At 46.8% G+C, this 26,374-nt stretch overlaps 1 protein-coding gene across 2 annotated transcripts in view; it reads left to right on the top strand.

Moving 5' to 3' along the window:
• PARN (poly(A)-specific ribonuclease) overlaps window positions 1–26,374 on the top strand; it is a 134,895-nt gene that overhangs the window by 67,990 nt on the left and 40,531 nt on the right. For both annotated transcript variants that reach the window (XM_040439640.1, XM_040439639.1), the window contains exon 21: window positions 2,530–2,604. In XM_040439640.1, coding sequence (XP_040295574.1) covers window positions 2,530–2,604 — 75 coding nt within the window. The remainder of the gene's footprint in view (window positions 1–2,529; window positions 2,605–26,374) is intronic.

The raw sequence follows: 26,374 nt of genomic DNA, 5'->3' as shown, positions 1-26,374 counted from the left end.
ACTGTTATCAGTTTTGGTAATTTTGTTCCCTGTGATATTCTTTACCTGCCGCTTTCCTAAAGGGCCTGATCTGTCTCAATGTTAATTACTCCTAACAAGATGTGGTATGGGCTGCAGGATTTAGGTTTCATCTAGGTTTCCAAAATCTTACTAAGAAATCATTCAGCAGCTTCTCCCGAAGTAGGACCAGACAGACATAATGGTGGTCATTTATCAAAGATTAGTTATTTTTTTATTTTTTTTCCACCGGTCTTTGATATGCTGCCCAAGGTGTCCTAAATAAAGCACCCCCTCCGGCACCCCTGACTAGGGTAGTTTTTATTAGTGTTTTTTGGTGTGGCATTAGGAAAACACATGAAGAAAAGCTGCAACTAGAGCATTCTGCAATTTGATATAAAAATTTCAAAAAAGCCAAGAAACTTTAAAATCTCACTTCAAAAAAAAACAGTGGCCCACATTTACTAATGCTGTCTAAAAGGGCTCTTGCCCACAACCGTATGTATTTTGCGGGCCGCAAAAAATATGCATGATATCTGTGTGGTATCCGTATTTAGCGGAACAGCTGGCCCCTAATAGAACAGTAATCCGGACAATTATCGGACATGTTCGATTTACTAATTTTTTTTGTGGAAAGGACATACGGAAATGAAATGCACACTTCTGTTTTTTTTTTTTTTTAATACGACCCTATTGAAATGAATGGTTCCACATACGGTCTGCAAAAAAAACGCAACAGACGTGGAAAGAAAATAAGTTTGTGTGCATGAGCCCTAAAGCAGTGTAAAGTGTAAAACAGTTTTATCACAGCTGGTAATGCGTGATGAGAAATCCGGCACACCTTTGGACAGTCTAGTTCAGTGATTGTTAACCTTTTAGAGACAGAGTGCCCAAACTGTAACCCAAAACCCACTTATTTATCACAAAGCGCCAACACGGTAATTCACCCTGAATACTACAGTCCAGTATAGTGTATCTTCCATGTACTCTCTCATTTAGCTATAATACCCTGCCTACATTCAGTGCGCTGCCTGCGCTGTTCATAGTGCGCCCTGCGCTGATGAATGGCAGGAAAAGTCTAAGGCACATTGGTACACCACAGACTTATTCCAGGATTCCAGTTCAGAGAGGGTTCTGAGTGCCGCCTCTGGCACCCGTGCCATAGGTTCACCACCACTGGTCTAGTTTATGCCATCTATTTGTTTACAAAAAAAAAGCCTTAAAGGGTTTGTCCGGGTTCACAGCTGAACCCGGACATCCCTCCATTTTCACCCCGGCAGCCCCCCTGACAAGGGCATCGGAGTAGTTCATGCTCCGATGCTCTCCATTGCCCTGCGCTGAATCGCGCAGGACAAAGGCATTTTTTGTAGAACCGGTGACGTACCGGGGCTCTCCATGGAGCTGCTAGGAAGCCCGGTGATGTCACCGGCACTGATGGGCGGGATTTAGCGCTGCCCTAGCCAGTAAAATGGCTAGGGGCAGCGCTAAAGCCCGCCCATCAGAGCCGGTGACGTCACCGAACACACTGTCGGGCGGAAGTTTCTGCCCAGCAGTGTGTTATTGAGAACAAAATAGACCTTGCTCTGCGCGATATAGGGCAGGGCAAGGGAGCGCATCGGAGCACAAGATGCTAGCCTCAGGGGGGCTGCATGGGTGAACATAAGGGTATGTTAATATTAGCGCTATTTTATTTTTTATGGTGCTCACTAAGCCATGCTCCTTTCTGCAGGGGCACCCCCTCTTTTCTCTCGAAGCTCACACCCTCTTGTCAGACGCGTCGTAGTGCAAAGCATGTACAATTTTTTATTTTATTTTTTGCACAAATTTCTTCAGAATTCTGCCCCATTTTGATTAGTAAATCTGCCCCAGTATTTACAGGGTGTCTTTATAATTTGCTACTGGTCGCCATATAACATCTGGACATGGTGGTTGGGTTCAGGTATTCTCTCCTACGTTCAGGCAATATATGGCGGCACAGTAGGAAGCCATTGGTCTGTGGGGGCCACCACATGTCACCTAGAGTCTCGTATAAAGTCTCATTTATCAAAACTGTTGAACGGCTGCAACCAGAGTGGTTAGTGTTTTGATTAATGAAGCCCAGTGTGAGTTGTCAAGACAGGTCCTGTCCATATGGCTGTTGGACATCGGGCTCCCCCTGTCGGTACCCTCCCACATCTCATGTATGAGCGGTTCTTGTACTGGCAGCTTCAAGCAGTCTTGCTTTACAAGAATCATCAAGAGGGAAATGCCTGGCTGGCAACTGCTTACCCTGACAAAATCATCTGAGCACCCCCAGGAGCTACATTCTGGAAGGTGTTGTCTCTCATAAGACAACCCCTTTAAGGTTACTGGGGATATTTCTCAAAACTGGTGCAAAGGTACCTTTGCCAACCGCAAACCAGTCGGATCAAAAGGGCCTCTGAAACATGACATTTGGAAGGTGATTGGTTTTATTACCTGCCTGAAGTCCGCTCTTGAAGACCATTTTCTTTTTGTTGATGGATTTTAACTCTTCTTCTTCTTGTCGTCTAGGTAAAATCCAGGTCTCTTGGATTGATGATACTTCAGCCTTCGTAACACTGACGCAGACAGATCAAGTGCAAATCGGTAAGAAATAATGTTCTTGTCCATGTTGTTATAAGGCTAGGTTCACGGCACATGTTTGCCCTACTTATAACTTGTATGTTGAGAAAATAAAAGGATGCGAGAGCGCAGTACGCTTTTGTAGTCTGGCCAAAAAAATGTATACTTTTCTCACCATGGAACTCTATGGCGACGGATGCCACTGTATGGTATACATTTTGTATGCATTCAATGTAAGACAAAAACAGGATGTGACCCAGCCTAAGGCTCAGTTCACACCTGAGCGTTCTGAAAGGAGCGCTCTGTATGCGCGATTGTACGGGCGTTTACAAGCGCGCATACAGAGACAAGTGTGCACACAGTGTCGCGCGTTCCCGAAAGTCTATGTACGGGAACGCGCGACAAGCGCCCAAAAAAACGCTCCTGTACTTGTGTGAGCGTCGGGCGTTTTACAGCGCGATCGTACGCGCTGTAAAACGCCCAGGTGAGAACCATTCCCATAGGGAAGCATTGGTTTCTCCTTGTTGAGCGTTTTACAGCGCGTAGGAACGCGCTGTAAAACGCTCAGGTGTGAATTGAGCCTAACGTGTAGTAGACTGAGCGTGTAATCAAAGAATTATACCCACTGCTGATGGCTGTGTATGTATGGTTTTCAGGCACGGCACTCTGAGAACTAGTTAGAAAGCCCAAAAAAAAAATCTAGCGGCTGTAGATCAGTCTATAGTGGTTTTGTGCCATATACATTGACCTCAGCACCGCAGACAGTGATTGATTGCAGCAGTTACTAGTTGATGTCACCTGTCATCACATAGGGACCGGTGGGTGACTGGGGATTTATAAGGGGAGTGTGGTTATTTATTTTGTTTTTCTCTATAAGCAATTACCAAAATGTTATTTTGGGCTTACAATGGGAATATCTCACCATGATTTTGGACTTTTTTTTTTTTTAGCTGCAGTTATACATGAGTAGTACTGCAGATAAGGCTACATTCACATCTCTGGTGAATATTTCTGGCAGGCTGCGGCGTTCGCTGGATCTGGCATTGCCGGATTCAACCGATCGCTGCTATATCCGTATTGAATATAATGGGATCTGGTGGTGACCCGTCCGCTTTCCGGCATAAAATGCCCGGCTTTGGCCCGACAAATGCAGCTGCACGCGGCAGTTTTTGTCCAGCTGACAATCTGCATTTATGCCGGATCATCTCTAACGGAGAGGTGAATGCAGCCTGAGGAGTCCAGATCTGTATTTTTATATTTTCCTATTATCACCATTCCCCCGCTGTCAGCGCTCAAATTGAGAGAAAAATTCCTACACAATGGGGATCATTTATCAAAGGCTGGCGTATTATGCCAGTCTTTCATAGCCCCTGCACTGCCCTAGGGAACGGCTAATTTCTGATGAGGAGCAGGCCTCGTCATAAGCTAGGCGCTCCTCCGGCAGTCTGTGCATCTGGAGTGGAGACTATGCCAGCCCCCGACTGGAGTCGTTTTCACTGCTTTTTACTCCTATTTTCATCTGCCGCAGCCAAGTGGTGAGAACAGTGTAAAAATACCCCTGTGCAACGAAATTCTTTTGGGTGTTTAGAAAGGGTCTTGCAACTTTTATAACACCAAAAACTGGTGTGGAAGACTTTGCAAATGAGCCCCACTGTGTGTTAAATGCTCTGTATAGGGGTCTACCAGATTTTTCCTCTTTTTACCTGGTCTGCTCCCGAATAATCAAAAGTAATTTTAGCTATAATGGAGAGGACTCCTTTGTGTATGCACAGCAGACCTGACCATGAGGGAACGGCAGCAGTGGGAAAATAAAATGGTCTGAACTCCATATCTGCAGTACCACTTGTGTATTACTGCAGATAATAGTCCAGTCTTGTGACAGATTCCCTTTAAGAATACGTTAAATTGCCAAACTCTCCTAACATTTGGTATATATTGTATTTTGTGTTGTGTGGTGTATTGTGGTGATTTTGAAGCTCTTGCTTTATCCTCCCAATTGCTTGATAATGGGCCCTCTCTGGCTTGAAACGTTGCTGTCAGATGTGTGATATCTTTGGAGTCTTAGGGCTGTTTCACACAAGCGAGTCCTTTTGCGGGAATCTCGCTCCATGTGCGAGTGTGATCCTCCGTTCTGGACTTGCAGGAGTGCATGGCGTTATACTGATTTATAATGCTGTGTGCCTCTGCTTGACCTTACTCCGACAGATTCATAGTGACAGCTTTGTCAGTATGATCCTGTATCAGAGGCACATAGCATTAGAAATCATGATTAGGGAAGAGCGAATAGAGTTTGAATAAAACATCCGAAGTCGATTCACAAAACTTCTTTCTAATACTGTACGGAGCTCCTGCTCTGTACAGTATTAGAACAAAGTTTAATGCGAATCGACTTTGGATGTTTCGTCTGAAGTCGATTCACTCTTCCCTAATCATGATCATGCTGTGCACTCCTGCAAGTGCAGAACCTGGGTTCACACTCACATGGAGCGTGATTCCCGCAATGGACTCGCTCGTGTGAAACAGCTGACAACTTATCCCTTATCTGTAGAACAGAGAACATGTCTGATGACGGTCCCCATTGGATGGAGAGGCAGGCACACATATGTACTCTGTCTCCAGCAGCCCCATAGAGTTGAATGGAGTGACGGACATGCACTGTGCTCACCACTGCATTCGAGCAAGTGAGTGCAGTGCCCCTGTTCTCATGATAGGTGGGCTGTTGAAGCCCCTCCAATTAGACACTTATCCCCTATCCTGTGGATAGGGTGTAAGGCCCCTTTCACACGGGCGAGTATTCCGAGCGGATGCGATGCGTGAGTTGAACGCATTGCACCCGCACTGAATCCCGACCCATTCATTTATATGGGGCTGTTCACATGAGGTGATTTTCACGCATCACTTATGCGTTGCGTGAAAATCGCAGCATGCTCCTCTTTGTGCGTTTTTCACGTAACGCAGGCCCCATAGAAATGAATGGGGTTGCGTGAAAATCTCAAGCAAGTGCGGATGCGGTGCGATTTTCACGCATGGTTGCTAGGAGACTATCGGGATGGGGACCCGATCATTATTATTTTCCCTTATAACATGGTTATAAGGGAAAATAATAGCATTCTGAATACAGAATGCATAGTACAATAGCGCCGGAGGGGTTAAAAAAAAAAATAAAAAAAAAAATTAACTCGCCTTAATCCACTTGATCGCGCTGCTGGCGTCTCCTGTCTCCTTCGTTGCTGATTGTAGGAACAGGACCTGTGGTGACGTCACTCCGGTCATCACATGATCCATCACATGATCTTTTACCATGGTGATAGTTCATGTGATGACCGGAGTGACTTCACCACAGGTCCTGTTCCTACAGTCAGCAAAGGGGGAGACAGAAGGAGATGCCGGCAGCGCGATCAAGTAGACTAATGTGAGTTAAATTATTATTATTATTTATTATTATTATTATTATATTTTTTTTTTTTTTTTTATAAATATCTTTATTGTTTTTCTTAGTAAAACCAATGTAAAAAAGTTATCTGGTCACAGAGGGTGGGTACATATAACAGGTACATTTAAAGCAGTGCATCGCTTCGATGCTAAACAGCGTATATACATGTAAAGGCATCTAAATCTCGAAGTACCCTCAATTAATATCAATTCTCTGTCACATATAACAAAGCCAAGACCCATCCCTGCCCCGGAGTTCCAAAAACCCCCCGTGCATCCCCCCACCCAGCGTACCTGGCCTGGTACGGCCGCCACGAGGGGCGTTAGGGCGCTCATGCCCCTCTATTGGGTATTTTTCAAACCTTCATAATATCAAATCCTATTTAGTATGGACTGTTATGATGGTATTCATTATTTAAGAATGCACGACAATTTATTTGTTTGGTATTAGGACATAGCCACAGCGAGTGGGTGATCATCAGTTCCAGTCAGGGTATTCCTTCTCGCCATTTCCCCTATCTATACGCCCATTTCTGTGGCGTAGCTCACCCCGCGCCGTTTCATGCCCTCAAAATCTGTTATTCGTGTCATTAAGCTTTGCCATTCATTTATTGATGGCGACCTGTCTTTCACCCATTGTCTCATGATTATTACCTTGGCCAATAAAAATCCCTTCAGCCAATAAGCCTGTTCGTTTTTGGTAGTTCTTTTTTTGTACTCGGGAGGGAAAAGTCCAAGCACAACTACTTGAATAGTTAAGGGGGGGCTATTCCCACTTAGTACCGCCATCGCCTGGAATATACTGCCCCAGAAGATCTTAATAACTGGGCAGTCCCACAGCATATGTACAAACCCTGCGGCTACAAGGGAGCATTTCAAGCAACTGAATTCTTGTCCCTTGTTACTATACATTTTAGATAAGAGACTCGGGGTAACATATAAACGGTGTATTATTTTAAATTGTGTCAACCGGTGTTGTCTTGAAGGCGAAGCCTTCTTGATATTTTGATATATTTCCCGCCATTGTGATGAGTTACATTCCCCTATATCCACCTTCCATTTATCTACACTTTTAAATTTAGTGACCGTGCTGAGTTCCTCAATATATCTCCTATATATTAGTGAGATCTTAACTTTGTTCCCTACTATATTGTAACAAAATAATAGAAACCTCTGAGTGGCTGCTATAAAAGGTATTTTTTTAAGCGTGCATGCTAATGCGTGTTGTACTTGAAAGTATCTATATTGTTCTAATGCAGTTATTGGTGTCTGTTGGAGCCGTTCCCCTATTAATTTAATTTTCCCTTTCGTGTATATATGTGAAAATAACGTGATACCTCTTCGAGTCCAGTAATCATTTTCGTTAAGTGTCAGGAATTCTGTTAACGCAGGGTTATCCCATAGCGGGGAGAAATCCAGAATTTGGGGGTCCTGGATAAGTACCTTGATTTTATTCCAGGTCTTCTGTAGCGCGGCCCCAATGGGGCAACAAATATCTGCACGCTCCAGAAGCCCGGATTCCAGTATACTGAATATATTATATGTATGCTGTTGACGTTGCCCTGAAATATGGGATAATAATACTCCATCCCCGGTATTGACGCACCACTGTAGTTGTGAGCACAAGTAGTAGATTTGAAAATGGGGCAGGCCTAGGCCGCCATCACTTGCCGCCATTCGCAAGTATTGTAGCTTAATACGGACCCTTTTTCTGCCCCATATCAAGTCATTTATCAATCGATCAATCAAATTAAAAACACTATCCTCAATCCAGGCAGGGCAGGAGCTAACCGTGTACAGTATCCAAGGCAACAGAACCATTTTAATCAAAGCGATCCTATTAATGTGCGAAAGCGGAAGTTTCTGCCATACCCTTATTTTTTCCCGACTAGAGGGGTGATATTTAGTATATTATAGTCCCTGATGGTGTTACTAATTTTTGTCCCTAAATAGTCTAAATGGTCTGTTGGAGCAATAATTCTAACCCTAAAATCATTAAAGGGAGGCACCCGATTCAGGGGGAAGAGAACAGATTTTGTCCAGTTTATCTCATATCCAGCAATTCTACCAAATTCCTCTGCTATCCGCATAACGTCTGGGACACTTCTCCATCCGTCATTCAGATAAAGCAGCACGTCGTCTGCATATAGGCAGATCTTATCCGTCCCTCTCCCCCCAAACCCCACTATACAAGGTTCAGCCCGTATCCTGCAGGCGAAGGGTTCCATAAAAATTGAAAAGAGGAGTGGAGAGAGGGGGCATCCCTGCCGTGTCCCCCGTTTTAGGGAGACGGCCGGGGTGAGCACCCCATTAACCTTAATTCTGGCTGTTGCTTCTATATATAGCAATTTGACCCATCCAATAAATTCCTGACCCAGATTCATCTTGTACATGACGCGCCAGAGGAAGGACCACTCCACCCGATCGAACGCCTTGGCGGCGTCCAGTGACAGGATGCAGCGGTCCCCCCCCCCCCCCCCCCCCCCCCCTCCAATCTGAATGTTAAGAATGGTCCGGCGTATATTGGTCTGGATCTGTCGCCCCGGGATAAACCCTGTCTGATCTGTATGAACTAGGCCAGTTATTACTTTTTTTAACCTGTTGGAGAGAACCTTTGCAATTACTTTATAGTCTGCATTAAGCAGCGATATAGGACGGTAATCTTCAACTCTGTTGCCATTTTTCCCTTTCTTAAGGATCAACGTAACCGTTGCCTCTGTCAAAGCTTTCCACATTTGCTAGATTCATTCAGGACCTGCAGCAGCCCGGGCAGGAGCACCCCTGCATGGCTCTTATATATGCCAAACGGTAGTCCGTCCGCTCCGGGCACCGAGGAGCCCCGAGTCTCATGTAGAGCCGCCTGTAGCTCATCCAAGGAAATGGGGGCACTCAAAGGGGCCGAGACCACGTCCGACAGCACCGGGATCTTAACCTGTTCTAGGAAATCGTCTATCTTGGCCTCTGTATCCTCCACTCCGGAGCGATACAAGTTACCAAAAGAATTAAAAAATTCTCCCTCCATCTCCACTCCTCTTTCCAATCTGCGCCCATCACCCTTCAGTATTTGTCTAATTTTTTGGGGGGGCTTTTGATTCGCTATGATAGAGACCAATAACTTGCCCGGGGTGCCACCCTCACAGAAGTCTTTATACCCCATGAAAAATAATTGGTTCTGAGCTTTTTTTCTCATAAAGGTTATATAGTGGTCTTTAGCCGTTGTTAACTTAGTGCGTGTGCTCGCATCGTGCTGTATTCGAATACAACCCTCCAGGTATGCAATATTTGCTTCCAGCTTTTTTTGCTCTTCAAAGAATTCATTTTTTTTCTTTTTTATTCTGGAAAAGTAAAGCCCACGGATAAACGCCTTCATGGCATCCCAAACATAATGAACGTGTGTTGTGCCAATGTTCTCTTGCCAAAATTGTATGAGTTCTTTTGTTGATCCCTACAGAATCATTTAATATGGTTAACCAGTGCTCGTTCAATCTGAACGGTCTGGTGATACCAGCTTGTTGTCCGGTCTTCATCACCAGTAAAATCGGTGAGTGATCGGAGATGCCATGGATCTCATATGTCATTTTTAGGATGGAATCGAGCATCTTGCCATTGGCCAAGGCAATATCAATCCTGGACATAGCACTATATGCTTTACTAAAGCATGAGAACACCTGTTTGTTACCATAGAGCCATCGCCAGACGTCTATTAGTCCTATCTCCTCACAAAACCCTCGGAGTAATGCGTACTTTCCCTGCTCACTTTTCCCCGCAGCTGAAATTCTATCCAGCGCCGGGTCCAGTACGCAGTTAGTCGCCGCCTATTAATACCGGAGACCGCTCTTTATTATGCATAAAAAGCGTCAGCTGCTTTAGGACTGTCATTGCAAATGGTGGCGGGATGTACAGGAAAGCAAGGACACACCTTCTACCGTTCCATTGGACATAAAGGAAGATGAATCTCCCTTCTCTATCAATCGACTGGTCCAGTAGGATAAAGTCAATGCTTTGATGTACATACACACTGACCCCTCGGGAATATGACGAGAAGCCGGAGTGGAACTGATGCCCTGCCCATCTCTTTGTTAGATATTCTGGGATATCAGGTGTAGCGTGCGTTTCCAGTAGGGCCACTATTGCGGGGAGGTGCCGAGTAATCAGATCAAAGACCACAACCCGTTTTGTTCTATCACCCAGTCCACGTACATTCCATATCATAACTCTGTTATTAGTCATGCTGTGAGCTGTAAAGGAAACGTCCGTCGCCCCCCAAGGGCAGCCGCAACCAGGCCAGGACCCCCCCCCCAACCCCCCCCCTTACCAAAACCCCCCCCCGCCCCCCCCCCCCACCCCCAAAACTGGTTCACTGGTGCATAGCATCCTGTCAACCTCTTACATTACACCCATCCGTCCATGGGCCCGCCCCCAACGCCCCCCCCTCTCACCACGTCCAACCACCACCCCTCAACCCCACCCGACATCGTATTATCTATACTTTAACAGAGTCCAGCCATTCAAGGGCATCTCTGGATTTATCAAAGAACATTACCATATCCCTATACACCACTCTTAATTTTGCAGGGTACAACATGGAGTATTTAATATTAGCCTCTCGTAGTCTTTTCTTAATGTCATAGTATTCCCTGCGCTTGTTTTGGGTGTCCCTAGAAAAGTCAGGATATATCTGTATCTGATTTCCATTATAATCAATATCCTGTAATTCCCTCTTACGCCGAAGCGCCCAATCTCTATCACTGGAGGATACAATTCTGACCAAAAGGGGTCGAGGGGGGTCTCCGGGTGGTGGCTTTTTAAACGGGATTCTGTGAGCTCTCTCCACGCAGAGCGCGGCGATGTCCCCTCTGGCCCCCAGGGCCTCTAACAGCCATTTTTGTGCAAAATCCACGGGATTCTCCCCCTCTGCACCTTCAGGAAATCCCACTACTCTCAAGTTGTTCCTGCGTGCTCTATCCTCCATTTCTGTCAGCTTCATACTGAACCGTTTATTTTCCCTATCTAAATCCTCAATCTTATTGGCCATCTGTTGCTGTTCTTTTTGGACCTCCAGCAAACCTGTTTCTACATATTTAATGCTGGCCCTTATTTTCTTCATGTCGTCTCTAATAAGGGTTATCTCTGACTGTAGTGTCTTCACAGTGGTGGAGATGTCTATAACTGACTGGTTCGTGGTCTGTACTACCGTCAATATATCCACCAACTTGCTGTCTATGGTGTCTAATCTGGAGGCATCGGGTACCCTATACTGCTCCATTTGTATTAGCAAGTCCCCCTGCACTTCTGCCGGCTCCACTGTTTTTTTCCACCCTCTGGGCTTAGGTGTGGGGGATTTTAAATATTTTTCAATTCTAGCCTGTGGGCTACTTCCACCCCCGGCTTTTGGAGATCCAGTGCCCACTGATTTCCTATTATATTTGGGCGGCATGTTATCCACTGTTCTATCCTAGGGCTATACTGCTCAGCCTTGGCACGGCCCCAAGTGTGAGACCCCCACTTATTGACGCGCTAACGGTGCCACAGATATAACAAGTGTCAAACAATCAATAGATCAAGCATAGCCGTATATAAATCCCTTATTAGTATTTTTTCAGAGTGGACGGAGGCCGACAAATAAATGTAGGTGGAAAGCTTAAAATCGCTACTCCGCCCCGACCAGTCCGAAAAGCACCAAAGGAAAAAGCATTCAAGCGCAAATTCAGCCTAGGCCAATATACTCGTAAATAATCAGATAAGCTGTAGGGAAATGTCCAAGGTAGGGATTTCTCCCAGATATTCAGCAACACCAGCTGATACGGATGGTACAGATAAGGATAAGGGTCAGGTAGAGGTCCCCTTTACTGCTGCCCTCATGCTGGTAGTCTCACGTATTTGGCCCAGCGATGTGTCAAGATTATCAGAGTTAGTGGGTTATGCGCAGTAATAGAGTATCAAACATAGACAAGCACAGTCTCACTAATAGTCAGCCATTTTCGGCCTAAAGTTAGGGAGGAAAGGTATACAGGTTAAACGAAAGCGGCAATCTTCTCCTTTGCCAGGTATGGGGGTGCGGGAGGCAGTAGTCACCGACCAAAATTCAATTCTGTAGTAATAGGTAGCTTTACTAGGCAGATAAGCAGTATGTATATAAAGAGGCCACTCTCCTCACACCCTTGGCGCAAGGGGAAAAGCGTTCATATTTCCGCCAGCAGTTCCTTCAGGGGTAAGTGGCTTTGTGATATCACCGTATTTTTCGAACCCAAGTTTTTTTTTTTTTTTTTTTTTGTTTTTTTTTCCTCTTTTCCCCGCTTTTCTTACACCCCCTTTTTTTTTTCTCCAACCTATAATTCAGTCGGCTGTTATATCACACATAGCTGGTGGCCGGCTAGCCCCCTTTTTTATTGTTGTCATTTTATTTTATTTTATTTTATTTTCTTGCCAACCACATAGTGATGTTGCTATTTAGCACAAGGTTAGTGAATTGTGTTAATTGTTAATGGGGTTAGAGATGCATAGAGCTAGCACGTTGTCTCACCAATCTTCAGCCAGCCGGCTAAGGAGAGAAGAGCAGGAGGTATGCAGCGAGGGAGCCAGGGGGTCCAACTTGGCAACGTATACAGGCTTGCGGGGTATGCGGGGTTGGTATCTTTAGGTGGTCCAAATCTTTCCAAGCGTCTCCCGGCCTTCTACAGTGGGGCTTCTACTCCACAGCGTGCTGCCATTCATGGCCCCCTCAGCCACACTAATACAGCAAACAGCCCGTTCCCCATGCGGTTGGAGTGGATCACACGCGTCGTAGCCCCAGAGCTAGTCGTGGCTGTTCCGGTCGGTGTGCAGCACAGGCGATGGATCCCGGCCCTAGTACAGCTCTAGCACGCCGGAGGGTGGAGGACGCCAAAGGTGGAGAGGCGGTGGGCGAGATGGACACAGGGGCGGTACCCAGACGGACGCGCGGCGCGCCCACGTAGCCGAGTGCTATTTTACTATGCATTCTGTATTCAGAATGCTATTATTTTCCCTTTATAACCATGTTATAAGGGAAAATAATACAATCTACAGAACACCGATCCCAAGCCCGAACTTCTGTGAAGAAGTTCGGGTACCAAACACGCACTATTTTTCTCACGCGAGTGCAAAACGCATTACAATGTTTTGCACTCGCGCGTGTTCCCGCAGTGCACCCGCACATTTTCCTGCAACGCCCGTCTTAAAGAGGCCTAAATGTTTTCTGTGGGACAGCCTTTAATAAACATTAGCAATGTTGGGTATTTGTGTGTGACCGTATGACCTACACCCTTTTCTAAGGGTGGTATTAGTGGATCTAGCAGGAAGGAGAAGTGTAAATCCTTCCTTTTTTATATTTCTCATTTCCTTCCAACCTACCCACTTTTGGCTTTGACTCAGTCAAAAAGCGCCATAAAAGCCTTACAGCTATATCGGAGTGTTCTTATTTATTACTCCTCTGGCTACTGTTGCATTCGCTTTTTTATGGATATTTGCCACAAAGACTTTTTGTGTAGCACAATACGGTGGAATTCTGCTTTATTTACTGCGGTCCTTATTGAGAGCCACAAAATATCATTTCTCGTTCATTCCATTGGGGGACACAGACCATGGGTATAGCTTAGAGATATTACTAGGAGGGACACTATGCAAAAAAAGAAGCTCCTCCTCCTCGGGCTATACCCCCAGGCACCTCCAGGAGAACTTCAGTCTTTGCTTAGTGTCCGTCCAAGGAGGTTGACTCTTACTCTTCTCCTGTTTGTTTTTTTCTGTTTTCAGATGGGGACGCAGGTCAGCATTGCGCTTTCCTGGCCCCTGTGGAGTGTCTGCCACGGTCTTCTGAAGGTTCCTGGCTACCTCCCATTCCCCCACAGAAGAAAAGTGGATCCAGGCTCGACATGTAAGCTCTGGCATCCCACCAGCTGCTGGGACACCTGCTGCCTACCCTCCCCAGAGCACTGCCCTCCTTTGGAGTCAGATGTCTGAAGAGGTGAATCCCTGCTGGTTTGGACATCGAGGGAGCATGCTGAGCAGATAAGTATTGCCTGCTTCAATCTCCCTTCTCTCTCTTCCCTCCCCCTATCTTCATGTCGTTTGTCTGGCACTCTGAGGCCGTCTGGGTGAGCTGGAAAAGGACCTGCTGGGGGCATTTTTTCCTAGAGGAGGGGGCCTTCCGGGTAGGGCTGAGGATTCCCTATCTTCATTTTTCCTACCTGCCTACAGCTCAAACGGCAGCTTAAGATCGGCAGAGACAGGACGCCTCTGCATATGATTATTTCCGTTCCTTTAGACTGCGGCCGCTGCGCTCTCTGCAGCTCCCCGCCGGACCGCTCCGTCATTCATTAACCCCTGCTGCGCCGTACGGCTATGGGGTGTACTTTGAATCGCGCGCGCGCGCGCTTTTTTCGCGCCGCAATGACGCGCTCAAGGGGGCGGAGCTTCGGCGTCCGGCCTGTTTTCTCCTTACGCGGAGACTCTGCTGGTTTGTGGCCGTGCAGCTCCTCAGTGACCGGAGACTTCTGCTTTTTGCCTGGGTGGTAGGAATTGCAGCAACCTGGTAGGAAATCTGTTTTTACATTGGAATCCATCATGCCTAAACCTGGGGCCCCTAAGCCTTCCAAGGCTCCCTCTCAGGCTCCATTGGAGTCATGTAAGATATGCCTTAGGCCTTTTTCTGTCACTGGTTCTTGTGACTCATGCCCTGCTCCTATACAGGATCAGCCTCCTTCTCTTGCTCAGCCCGGTCCTCCCTCTGCCCCTGCGGAACCAGCGGTACCCGCCTGGGCCTCCGCCATGTCTAATGCGGCAGCTGATCTGGCCTTAGTTGCCAAGGCAGCCATATCCTTCATGGAGCGCATGGCGGCTACTACCCCTGTGGCAGCCACCCCTCCATCTCCTCTCAGTGACTCTCACAGAGGGCGTCTGACTTCTAAAAGGCAGCGTGAGCGGCAGCATTCCTCCTCGGATGACTCCGCTTCTCCCCCTCGCCTTGAGGCATGCCCGGTTGACTCTCCCCCCCGCAGGGAGCGCAAATCCGAAGGGGAATTGTCCGGATCGGACGAAGTCACGGAGCGGGAACCCCTGCCTAAGCTTTCCACCATGGTAACAGAGTTGGTGGCAGCCGTCCGTGACACTTTTAATATACAAGGGGATTCGCCTCCCTCCACTAGTCGGGAGTTCTCCCTTTTTCCACCTAAGAAGCAGGAGTCCGCTGTGTTCCCTATTCATGAGGAATTCACTGCGGTCATATCAAAAGCTTGGGATCGTCCTAATCAAAAGTTTTCGGCCACCAAGCGTAAGGATACACTGTATCCTTTTCCAGCTGACACAGTGGAAAAGTGGACTTCTTCCCCTAAGGTAGATCCTCCGGTGGCCAGGTTAGCCAAGAACACGGCCCTTCCCGTCCTAGACGGTTCCTCTCTGCAGGACGCGGTGGACAGACGTTTGGACTCACTTTCCAAGTCTATCTTCTCCCTGGCGGGCGCTTCCCTGCGACCGGCCTTCGCGTCAGCTTGGGTCGCCAGAGCCCTTACAATGTGGTTGCAGCGCCACCACCAGGATCTGTCAGAACAGGACGCCTCTGCAGATACTCTGGATTTTATCATTCAGATGTCTCAAGCTTCCAAATATCTCTGTGAGGCTTCAATGGACATCGGCTCCCTCTTTGCCCGTATTTCGGCCCTCTCTGTCATTCAGCGCAGGGAGGTCTGGCTGAAGGTGTGGGATGCTGATGCCTCATCTAAGCGTTCACTCGCTAATCTTCCCTTTGAAGGGTCCAGGCTCTTTGGGGCTCAACTAGATGAATTTATTTCGGCCGCAACTGGGGGCAAGAGCACTCATCTACCTCAGCCCAGGACCAAGCGTCCCTTTCGGTCTCGGCCTTCAGGTTTCCGGGGCCAGTCCTTTCGTCGCTTCTCCACTGCCAGGACGCCGTCGTCCTCATCGGCAGGGGGGTCCCAGGACTCCCGCAAGAAGCCTTTCTTCAAGCCCCAGCCTTCTTGGCGGCCTCGGGCGCAGTCAGCCCGTCCTCCTGCTCCCAAGCAACCCTCCGCATGAAGGGGTGCCCCCACCCCTCGTGGTGGGGGGACGTCTGCTCTCCTTTCAACAAGTTTGGAGGGCTCACGTTCTGGACGCCTGGGCTCTGGAAGTGGTGACGTCCGGTTACAAGTTGGAGTTCGCGTCCAGTCCGCCGGAACGTTTTTTCCCTTCTCGCGTTCCGGGGGATCCGGCCAAGGCCTCGGATCTCTTTTTTGCGGTCTCCTCTCTTCTGGACCGTGGTGTCATTTCCCCCGTTCCCCCAGAAGAGCAAGGGACAGGTTTTTACTCAAACCTGTTCGTTGTTCCAAAGAAGGAGGGGTCAGTGCGTCCGATCTTGGATCTAAAACTTCTCAACAAGTTTCTACGGGTGCGGAAGTTTCACATGGAGTCCCTTCGCTCCGTTATTGCTTCTCTGAGTCCAGGAGAATTCCTCGCGTCTGTGGACATTCAAGACGCCTACTTGCACGTCCCTATTGCAGAGTCCCACCATCGTTTTCTGCGCTTTGCCATAGGGGGGCGTCATTACCAGTTCGTCGCCCTACCTTTTGGGTTGGCGACCGCCCCTCGGGTTTTTACGAAGATTCTGGCGCCTCTCATGGCGCTTCTTCGCACCAGGGGCATCTCTTTGTTACCATATCTAGACGACATCTTGATAAAAGCTCCGTCTCTTCCACAGGCCGAGGACAGCGTCCGAATCACCGTTCAAGCCCTGGAACGGTTCGGGTGGCTGATCAATCTTCCCAAGTCCTCTCTTCACCCCTCCCAGAGACTCTCGTTCCTGGGGATGATCTTGGACACCTCGATTTCTCGGGTGTTTCTTCCGGATTCCAAGGTTTCCCAGATTCGACTGGCAGTGGTGTTTCTTCTACGCTCTCCACGTCCCACCATTCGGGAGTGCATGCGGGTGCTGGGCCTTATGGTCTCCTCTTTCGAGGCGATTCCGTACGCCCAATTTCACACTCGTCCGCTACAGCAAATGATCCTTGCCCTCTGGAACAAGAGCCCTCGGGGTCTAGACACTCCTGTTCTTCTGTCCCGGCAAGTTCGAGCTTCTCTCCCTTGGTGGCAGTCTTCCCTCAACCTATCGTCAGGAAGGTCCTTCCTTCCGTTCTCCTGGACGGTAGTCACCACCGACGCCAGCCTCATCGGTTGGGGAGGTGTTCTCCGGAACCTCACAGTTCAGGGTATCTGGTCGACGGAGGAGTCCCGTCTCCCGATAAACGTCTTGGAACTAAGGGCGATTTTCCACTCCCTCTCCCACTGGACTCCTCTCCTTGCAACTCGCCCGGTGCGTGTTCAGTCGGACAATGCCACGGCTGTGGCTTATGTCAACCATCAGGGCGGGACCCGCAGTCGGGCAGTAATGCAGGAAGTAGCGAGGATCCTCTTATGGGCGGAGTCGCATGTTCCAGTATTGTCGGCAGTGTATATCCCGGGAGTCGACAATTGGACGGCGGATTTTCTGAGTCGCACCAGGGTGGATCCGGGAGAATGGTCTCTCCATCCGGAGGTTTTCGAGGACATCTGCAACCGATGGGGCCGTCCGGACGTAGATTTGATGGCTTCCCGGCTCAACCACAAGGTGCCGGTGTATCTAGCCCGCGCTCGAGACCCGCGGGCGGACGGGGTAGACGCGCTGGTAGCTCCATGGCAGCGGTTCGGCCTCCTTTACGTCTTCCCTCCGATTCCTCTGTTGCCGAAGGTGCTGCGCAAGATAGAGGCGGAGGGGATACCAACCATTCTCGTCGCCCCGGATTGGCCTCGCCGCGCCTGGTTCTCCAGCGTCGCTCGTATGTTGGTCGACGTTCCTTGGCCGCTACCCGACAGAGAGGATCTCCTGTCTCAGGGGCCACTCTTCCACCAGAATTCACGGCAGCTGCGTTTAACGGCGTGGCTGTTGAGACCTCCATCCTAAGGAAGAGAGGCTTCTCTGAGGCGGTGGTGAGAACCATGATCAGGGCTCGGAAGCCGGCTTCTTCACGGATCTATTATCGCACCTGGAAGGCCTTCCTGGTTTTTTGTGAGAAGTCGGGCTACCCGCCCCTACGTTTTTCTGTCCCAGTGGTGCTGTCCTTTCTCCAATCCGGCCTTGACATGGGTCTGTCGCTCAGTTCTTTGAAGGGTCAGGTTTCTGCTTTGGCTATCTTTTTTCAGAAGTCCATTGCCTTTTTGAGACCTGTGAAAACCTTCCTGCAGGGAGTGGCGCATTCTGTTCCCCCGTATGTGCCTCCCTTGCCCCCCTGGGATCTCAACTTGGTTCTGCGCGCCCTTCAGTCGGCGCCTTTTGAGCCTCTGAGGGAGATCTCTCTGGTTTTACTTACCTGGAAGGTGGTTTTTCTGGTGGCCATAACCTCCATCAGGCGAGTTTCGGAGCTGGCCGCACTTTCCTGCCGAGAACCTTTTCTGGTCTTTCACCAGGATAAGGTGGTGCTCAGACCGGTGCCTTCTTTTTTGCCCAAGGTGGTTTCTCCCTTCCACCTTAACGAAGATCTTGTCCTGCCCTCTTTTTGTCCTTCTCCGGCGAACCCCAAGGAATGCGCTCTCCACTCTCTGGACGTCGTCAGGGCTCTGAAGGTGTACCTGGGGGCTACTGCCTCCTTCCGGCGTTCAGACTCTCTCTTTGTGATTCCTGAAGGGTCTCGTAAGGGCCTGGCGGCTTCCAAGGTCACCGTGGCGCGGTGGATCCGTTCCGCTATTGCTGCGGCCTATCGCGCTCGTGGCCAGGTTCCGCCGTCACGGATTACTGCTCACTCCACAAGGGCAGTGGGAGCTTCCTGGGCTAGACGCAATCGCGCATCCGTTTCCCAGTTGTGTAAGGCGGCCACTTGGTCGTCCTTACATACTTTCACAAAGTTTTATCAGCTACACTCTCTAGCCTCGGCTGATGCTATTTTTGGGCGCAGGGTATTGCAGGCTGTGGTTCCTGTTTAACTGCGGTACACTTATTCCAGGCGGTGTTGGGTTTGTTTCTTGTTCCCACCCCATGGACTGCTTTGGGACGTCCCATGGTCTGTGTCCCCCAATGGAATGAACGAGAAAAGGAGATTTTTGTGAAACTCACCTGTAAAATCTTTTTCTCGTCTTTTCCATTGGGGGACACAGCTCCCGCCCCTTTTTTTATGGTTTTCGCCTTATGGTGTGCGGTGTGATGGTTTCCATTGTGTTTTATTTCCGTTCTCCTTCTCCTACTGCTTTTGCAACGACTGAAGTTCTCCTGGAGGTGCCTGGGGGTATAGCCCGAGGAGGAGGAGCTTCTTTTTTTGCATAGTGTCCCTCCTAGTAATATCTCTAAGCTATACCCATGGTCTGTGTCCCCCAATGGAAAAGACGAGAAAAAGATTTTACAGGTGAGTTTCACAAAAATCTCCTTTTATCTTGCAATTGACATTGATGTCAGCAACAGCGCCCTTTCAGCTCACCATGTGATTGCTCTGGTAGCAGTAAGCATGTGATGGTCACAGCTCTCTCATAAGCTTGCAGCTCTTGTGATTGCCATAGAATTTTAATAAGCACGGGATTCACCCAAGTCATGAAGTGATCTGGTGTTCTGGCATCTTCTGGGCCGCATGAACTTCTCAAGACGGCCTTTAACCCACCATCCCCCTCCCAAGGCCAGATTTATTTTCCCCACAATATGCTAGTTTTCTGAATTTCATACACAATTTTATTTTATTTTTTTCTCTCTGCGTTGCAAGATGTAATATCGATCCTTCATGTTTCTTGCAGGTCCAAATAGGTCATCCGCATACTGCAGTTGTAGGAGCATTTTCTTCTTACAACTCCTATAAGTTTGTAAACCCGTATAATGGGAGTTAGGCCTGTTTTCAGACGAGTGATGGGAAACTTGTCCCTGTTCCGCATGACCGAGTTTTTTAAACAGACCGCACACTGGTGGCATCCTGTGTGCGGTCAGTTTTTCCAGCAGACCCATTTATTTAAACGAATGAGTGCTGCAAGGAAAATGGACAAATATAGAACAAGCTGTGATTTTTCTCTGCCCTGACTAATGGTCTGTGCAGTAACATGCATATGTGAAGATGGCCAAAAGGCCGAGAAGCAAATGGGTAACATCTATCTGTTCTGATCAGTGTCCTGGTGGTTGGACAGGGCCACCTGGATGTAGAACAGAAATCCACATGGCATCCCTAGGCTGTACGCCTTTGGCCATTAATGCCATATGGTAGGTGACCAAGGGCTCTGCCAGATCAAAGCCAGGGGCTGAGTTGTGTTTGAAAGCCCGAGGTGCAGAAGTGCCCCAGGGGTGGTGACCCTGGGGTACCTAAACTCACTGGGGGTGGGAGCCCACTGAGTGATGGTACATTTGCACGCACTTCTTCACTCTTGCACATTTTGAGCGCACTCGCCTCTAGAAGAATTTTTATAATTCCAGCCGGATGTCCATGCTTTTATGTTCACTATGTGTTCACTTTTCCACGTTTGTCACTAGGATTTTTAGGGTTGCGGCGCCCTTTATGGCCACCCCCTGAGCTCTAGGAGGGGGGTGTGTGGCCATCAGGTTCCTCACCACCCTCCCCCTGTAAAACTCTTTTCAATCAAGGGGCCGGGGCGTGTGCAGAGGACAGGGGGAGTTAGAAGGCAGTGCTCAAAGGATTCAGCCCGCCTCCTGGTGCTCGAACATCTCAATTGCATATGAATAAAAACACAGATTTATATGCAGGGAATTAACATACAGGTTGTTTATGCGCCACTTATTGCAGGGTGCTGTACATATGCAAAGGTGCGTGCATACATATTGTAAAACAAAAGCGTGATCGTATTGACAAACTGGTATAGAGGATGAGGACCCTGCCCTCAGGGGCTTACAGTCTACGTTGGTTCCCATGAATCAGATCCAGTGGTGTATGGAAGCTTATTTTCATGGAGGAGCCTCTGGTTTGGCTGGTAGGAAGTTTTTTTTTTTTTCCTTTTAGAATGTGATTGTACATACGTGTTTACTCCACATGGGGGCAGTGTAGATTCAGGAACATACTTGGCTTTGTTGCTAGGCCTTCTGATGAAAATCTTAGTGAGGGAACCAAATTTAATATTATCTCTCTGCCATTTATGGCTGTGCAATTAATCACTGACTGCTCTGAGCCTGCTCTATTAGTAGGTTCGGTTTCTACCTATTTCAGCTGCACTTAAAAATACAAAAGTTATGTACAGATAGAATGATCTCCCCCCCGGTATAATTACTGTTGGACATACTGTTTTTGTAGTAGTATTAAAGTGTTGCCTGTTTTTCAACTCCCTTTCCCACTCTCTCGCATATATCTCTGATCCATGTATCTATCGATCTATCTCTTAGTTGTCTGAAGTTTTGATATTGATGGCCTATGTCTGCTATGACTGTTCGGTATTTTAATTGATTTATTTTTTTATTTTTTTCCCCCCTTTCCAAGAATTACATATATACTATTATTTATATATATATATATATATATATATATATATATATATATATATATATATATATATATATATATATATTTATTAGCAGGTATCGAATTATCGATACCCAATAAATACTTTTGTACTGGTATCGATTTCGATATTTGGATTTGACATTTACCTATACTAGGCTGCACTACTGCGCAGCCTAGTATCAGAGAACATGGCGCGCACTGCATGTTCTCCTCAGCAGCACAGGGGAGGAGTCCCACCCTGTGCTGCTCCTGCCACCAGTGAGGAGAGAGGGGTGGAGGAGGGGAGGGGCTGTGGTCACTGCACCACCAATGAAGATAAGTAACTCATTAATACAAATACAGGAGGCGGTGCCTGAGGGGTTAACTGCAGCGGATCGCAGTGCCCTGTCATAGAGGTCAGGTGCCGGCTATGTGACTCTGCCGGCTGGCACCAGTCTCCTGTATTTGTGATAAAAGGTTACTTATCTCCATTGGTGGCGCAGTGCACCCCTTTCCCCCTAGTACTAAAAACATTGGTGGCGCAGTGTGAACTATTAAAATATATATAAAAAAAAAAAAGCTCCTATGCTGTGAACACCCTAACAGGAAAAAAAAATAAACCGTGCGATTCGCCATTTTTTAGTCACCCTGTCCCCCCCCCCCCCCCCCCAAATAAAAAAAAAAAAATTGTACTGGACTGTTCGATTATGGGCCGAACGTTCCATAAAATGTGGAATGCACGCTGCATTTTTTTGGATATATATCTTCTTTAGCTGCTGAGCCTGTGGTTTGGAGGATCTTGCACCCGTGGTCTATTGGACTAGTGCTGCTGTTTTGTTTTTGTTTTTTTGATAGATAATATAGAGATATAGATAGATAGAGATATGTATCTATATCTATCCATTTTTATTTTTTGCTTAATTTCGGCCTATGCAAAATATACAGGGTAATATGTGTTTTTATTGTGTTTTTATGTTTTTCTCTGAGGCTATATGGGTGGAAGTGTGGTGCAAAAAAGAACACTGAGAGGTTATGTAAGACAGAATAAAAAACTGTTTTCTCAGATGAGAAGTGAGGACCTGTCCCCCCCCCCCCCCACCAAAGTATTGTAAATGTATCTGTTTAGAATATTGCTTAACTTCTACATTTAAAGCAGGAGTTCGGATTCCATTCTTTTATTATTTTCTTATGTTATTCTGCACCTATTCGGTAATCACTTTTAATTTAGAATAGTCACTATACAATTTTTTTTTTTTTCCGTTTTGTATGATGTATATCTTCAAAATGTAATCCGTACAGATGTAGCAGAATTCTGGCGTACATGCCACATTTATTAAGTGTATTAAACTCGTTCAGTAAGTGGATGCGGCCTAGTGTGAAGCTGGTGTAGATTATCGCATTGCGTGCCAAAATTTGCGCCATCATTTTTGTGCAAAATTCTGCCTCGAAGCAAGCCAACTAATAGGTATAGTATAAATAGTATAAAACGGACTGTAATGCGCAGAATGTATCGTACAGCATCCGCCACAGTGAGAAATCTGTCTAAAGGTGGCCATACACATTAGGTAGAAGTTAGCCGAGGGCGGATCAAACATACATCTGGTGGACCACCATTTTGCAGACATGGCCATAACCTTTCAGTCCATTACAGTATATCCAAACTGGCCACGTGTGTTCAGGTACATGAGGGGATGGACGGCAGATCTTTTTGGAACATTCTTTCAATGAAAGATTTTTCATCCATCTTTTTTTTTTTTGGAGATTTCTATTTATGTGCACGGATTGCCCGAGGATGCACCTAATTTACGACCAGGCCTGTTCCTCGTCATAAATGTGATGCGTCCGCCGTCAGTGCAGGGGAAATCAAGACCGCCGCAGAAGGCGCCGGTCTTGATAAATCTCCCCCACGAGTCTGTACACGTTGTGAATCTCAGGATTAGTCGAAGCAAACTTTTATCACGTTCGTCTGCTTTTTTTTTTTGTGTCTGTTTTAAAACTCGCTGCGACCGTGTATTTAGCGTGATAAATGTGGACATTTGCCGCATCTGTAGGATGTAGTGAACTTGGTTAGTGGCAGAATCCTCTTGAATCCTGTGCATTTTTTTCCTCTTTTTAAATGGAAATTCAAAAGCAATGCTCAAGTATTTAAAACGAAGCGGAAGTGTGAGAAAATGCTGTGACCCTGCATATTTTATTTTTGGTGTGGGGGGGGGGGGGGGCTGCTAGTTGAATTGGAAGCATCGAGGTTTAGAAATCTGATTTGTCATTTTGCCAAAGAACACAAGGCTCGGCCCTGTACAAGCTGCACAGGAGAAGCAGATAACTTACGAGCTCAGCGACTGGTGTGAAGCCCTGCAGCAATCCATAGTGAGCGCAGCTTCTCCTTCCCTGTACCCCCCAACTCCCATGATAGCAATGGGCCGGCCTTGCCAGTCATCCACGACAGGGCTAATCCTGTTATGTAGATCTTAACGTATTGAACCTGTTTAATTTATTAATCTTTGCTTATCTATAGGAATGATCTTACAGGAAACCTGTCGCTATTGTGTCTATACCGGGAAAGCTGCATAGAATTGGCTCGGTTTCACACCATTGTCACGGTGTGTTTGTGACCTTGGACTTGGCGTAAAATAATGTCTCGTGGCATAGAAAGCGCACTTTAATGTATATGGCTGTAGTGTCTCCAATTTCTGGGCATGCTTTATAGAATCTAAAATTCTAGATTAAAGATAACGAGAGCAAGACCCTAAAAGTCCTAAAATACACCACGACATACAACAACCCCGTGCGCCAGAAAACTGCCATCAAAAAGTTGACCATTTTGGCGCACATATGCTGCCTGTGCAAAATCTTCAAATTTGTGGATATTAAGACCTGCAGATATGCCAGTCTTAAAAAATCCCCCCCCCCCCCCATAATTATTAGATATGTAGTGTTTTTTTTTTTTTTTCATTTAATACACAATCTAAAGGCTTGTAAAAGTGAGCCATGGAAGTTCTCAGATCTAGCTTTTCATAGTGTTTTTTTTTTTTCCCTCTTTCTTCTCTCTCCTTTAACGCCATTTAATTTTATTTGTTCCTAATCGGGGCTCATGCAGACGAACGTATTTTTTGTCCGTTAGTGTGTTTTTTTTGTTTTTTGTTTTTTTGCGGCCTGTATGTGGAACCATTCATTTCAATGGATCCGCAAAAAAAACAACCTGAAATGACTGTTTGCATTCCGTATCCATATGTCCGTAAGTCCGTTACGCAAAAAAATAAAACCTGTCCTATTCTTGTCGATTTTGCCGACCAGTACAGCCATTGTTACAATGGATCTGCAAAATAACGGATGCAACACGGTGTCATCCATTATATTTGCAGACTGCAAAGTACATATGGACTTGGGCACGAGCCTTAAAGATGAGTGATCACCAACTGTTAATTACCGTTTCATATCTATGCAGAAGGTTCAGAACATTTCATCACTAGGTATATGAAACTTAAGGAGACCTGGAAAGCTGTGTGATGAAGGCCGGCTGGTGCAATAGAATTTCTAGGTGATGGCGCTTTTTGAACTTTTTTTTTTTTTTTTTCCTTCCTTTTTAATGAAGTGCTCTTTTAGCAATAGAAAGGCATTCATATTTGCTGTCTTTTAGCTCTGGCGTGTGTAACGCTGGTTGTGCTACTCTTTCGGTTTGATTTAGTATTTGGTGCTCGCAGTGCGGAGGGCAGTGCTTTCAGTGAAGGAATGTGACAGGCCTGAAGTGAAACCTCCTCGCAGGTGCCTCTAGCAGAGGAGAGGTTATGAAAAGACTTCTTCAGTCAGCAGTGAGCGCACATATTTCTTCTGAAACTGAGGAAAAAAAAAACCCTCAAGCTCTCTTTAAGGGCAAATATAGAGGAGGATCTCTCCAGGCGCAATCAATAGCGTTATGTTTGCAGCAACCACCAAACCCGACAAAGAAAATGAAAGAAAATCTAAACTCTATGATTAGAAAACATTTGCTGCAGAGGATTTTATTTTATTTTTTTTAAAACCAGTATAAGCAAAGTAAAGAGCTAAAGGCCAACGATATGCTGTATATCACAATACAAACCCCTGGACTTCTATCAGTTAGGCCTCTTTCACATGTCCATGAGGACCTCCATGACAAGATGGTCAGTGGTTAGTCCGTGAAGGATCCGCGTGTCAGTTTTTTTTTCTTCAGTTAGTGGTTTTCACTGACCCATTGACTTCAGTGGGCATGTTTGGTTCACATTATGGACCAAAGTAGTGAATGTCTGAAAAACGCATTAAAATCAATGGGTACGTGTCCTGTCCGTGGAGAACACTGACAGCTCACATCCACGATTCACTGATGTGTGGAAGAGGCCTTATTCTCTAAACTGCATATGCTTAAGGGCCCTGCATGGTGTCCTACTTAGGCTGGTGTCACATGAATCTTTTTTTTTCTAGCGTTTTTGAGTTTTCAATTTTTTTTTTTTTTTTTGCTTATGTTTGACAAAAAAAAATGGCGCTTCCAGATCTCACATGTGAAATAAATGCAGTACAGTTTTTTTTTTTTTTTTTTCCCCTCTCCTTGAGGCAGTTTTTTGGCCCAAAAATGCTTTGACCGAAACTGTGTTTGAAGGAACCCCAAGGCTAGTTTCACACAATGTTTTGCTGAAAACTGCACATTTTTTCAATGTGCACAAGAGGACCCTATTGCCCCTGGCCAGGAATGGAGAGGTGGCAGCGCATGCGTGCCTCTTCCTTCACTTCAGTAGCACTTGGCATTGGTAGTATGACATGAGTGGTATTTAAATGTTTTTCCGAGTGTACTGCCTAAAATGTTGTCTTTCTTTCACATAGCCCTTTTAGTGTTATCTTTAGGTATTGCGCTAGTATGGACTTTAAACCTGGAAAAATCGCTCAATGTCAGGTGGGCCCTGTGTGATCACTAGGAA

Source organism: Bufo bufo, chromosome 7, assembly GCF_905171765.1.
Source record: "Bufo bufo chromosome 7, aBufBuf1.1, whole genome shotgun sequence".
In the NCBI taxonomy this organism is placed as follows: Eukaryota; Metazoa; Chordata; class Amphibia; order Anura; family Bufonidae; genus Bufo; species Bufo bufo.
The sequence above is the reverse complement of the archived record's forward strand: the minus strand, read 5'-3'. Positions and strand labels throughout refer to the sequence as shown.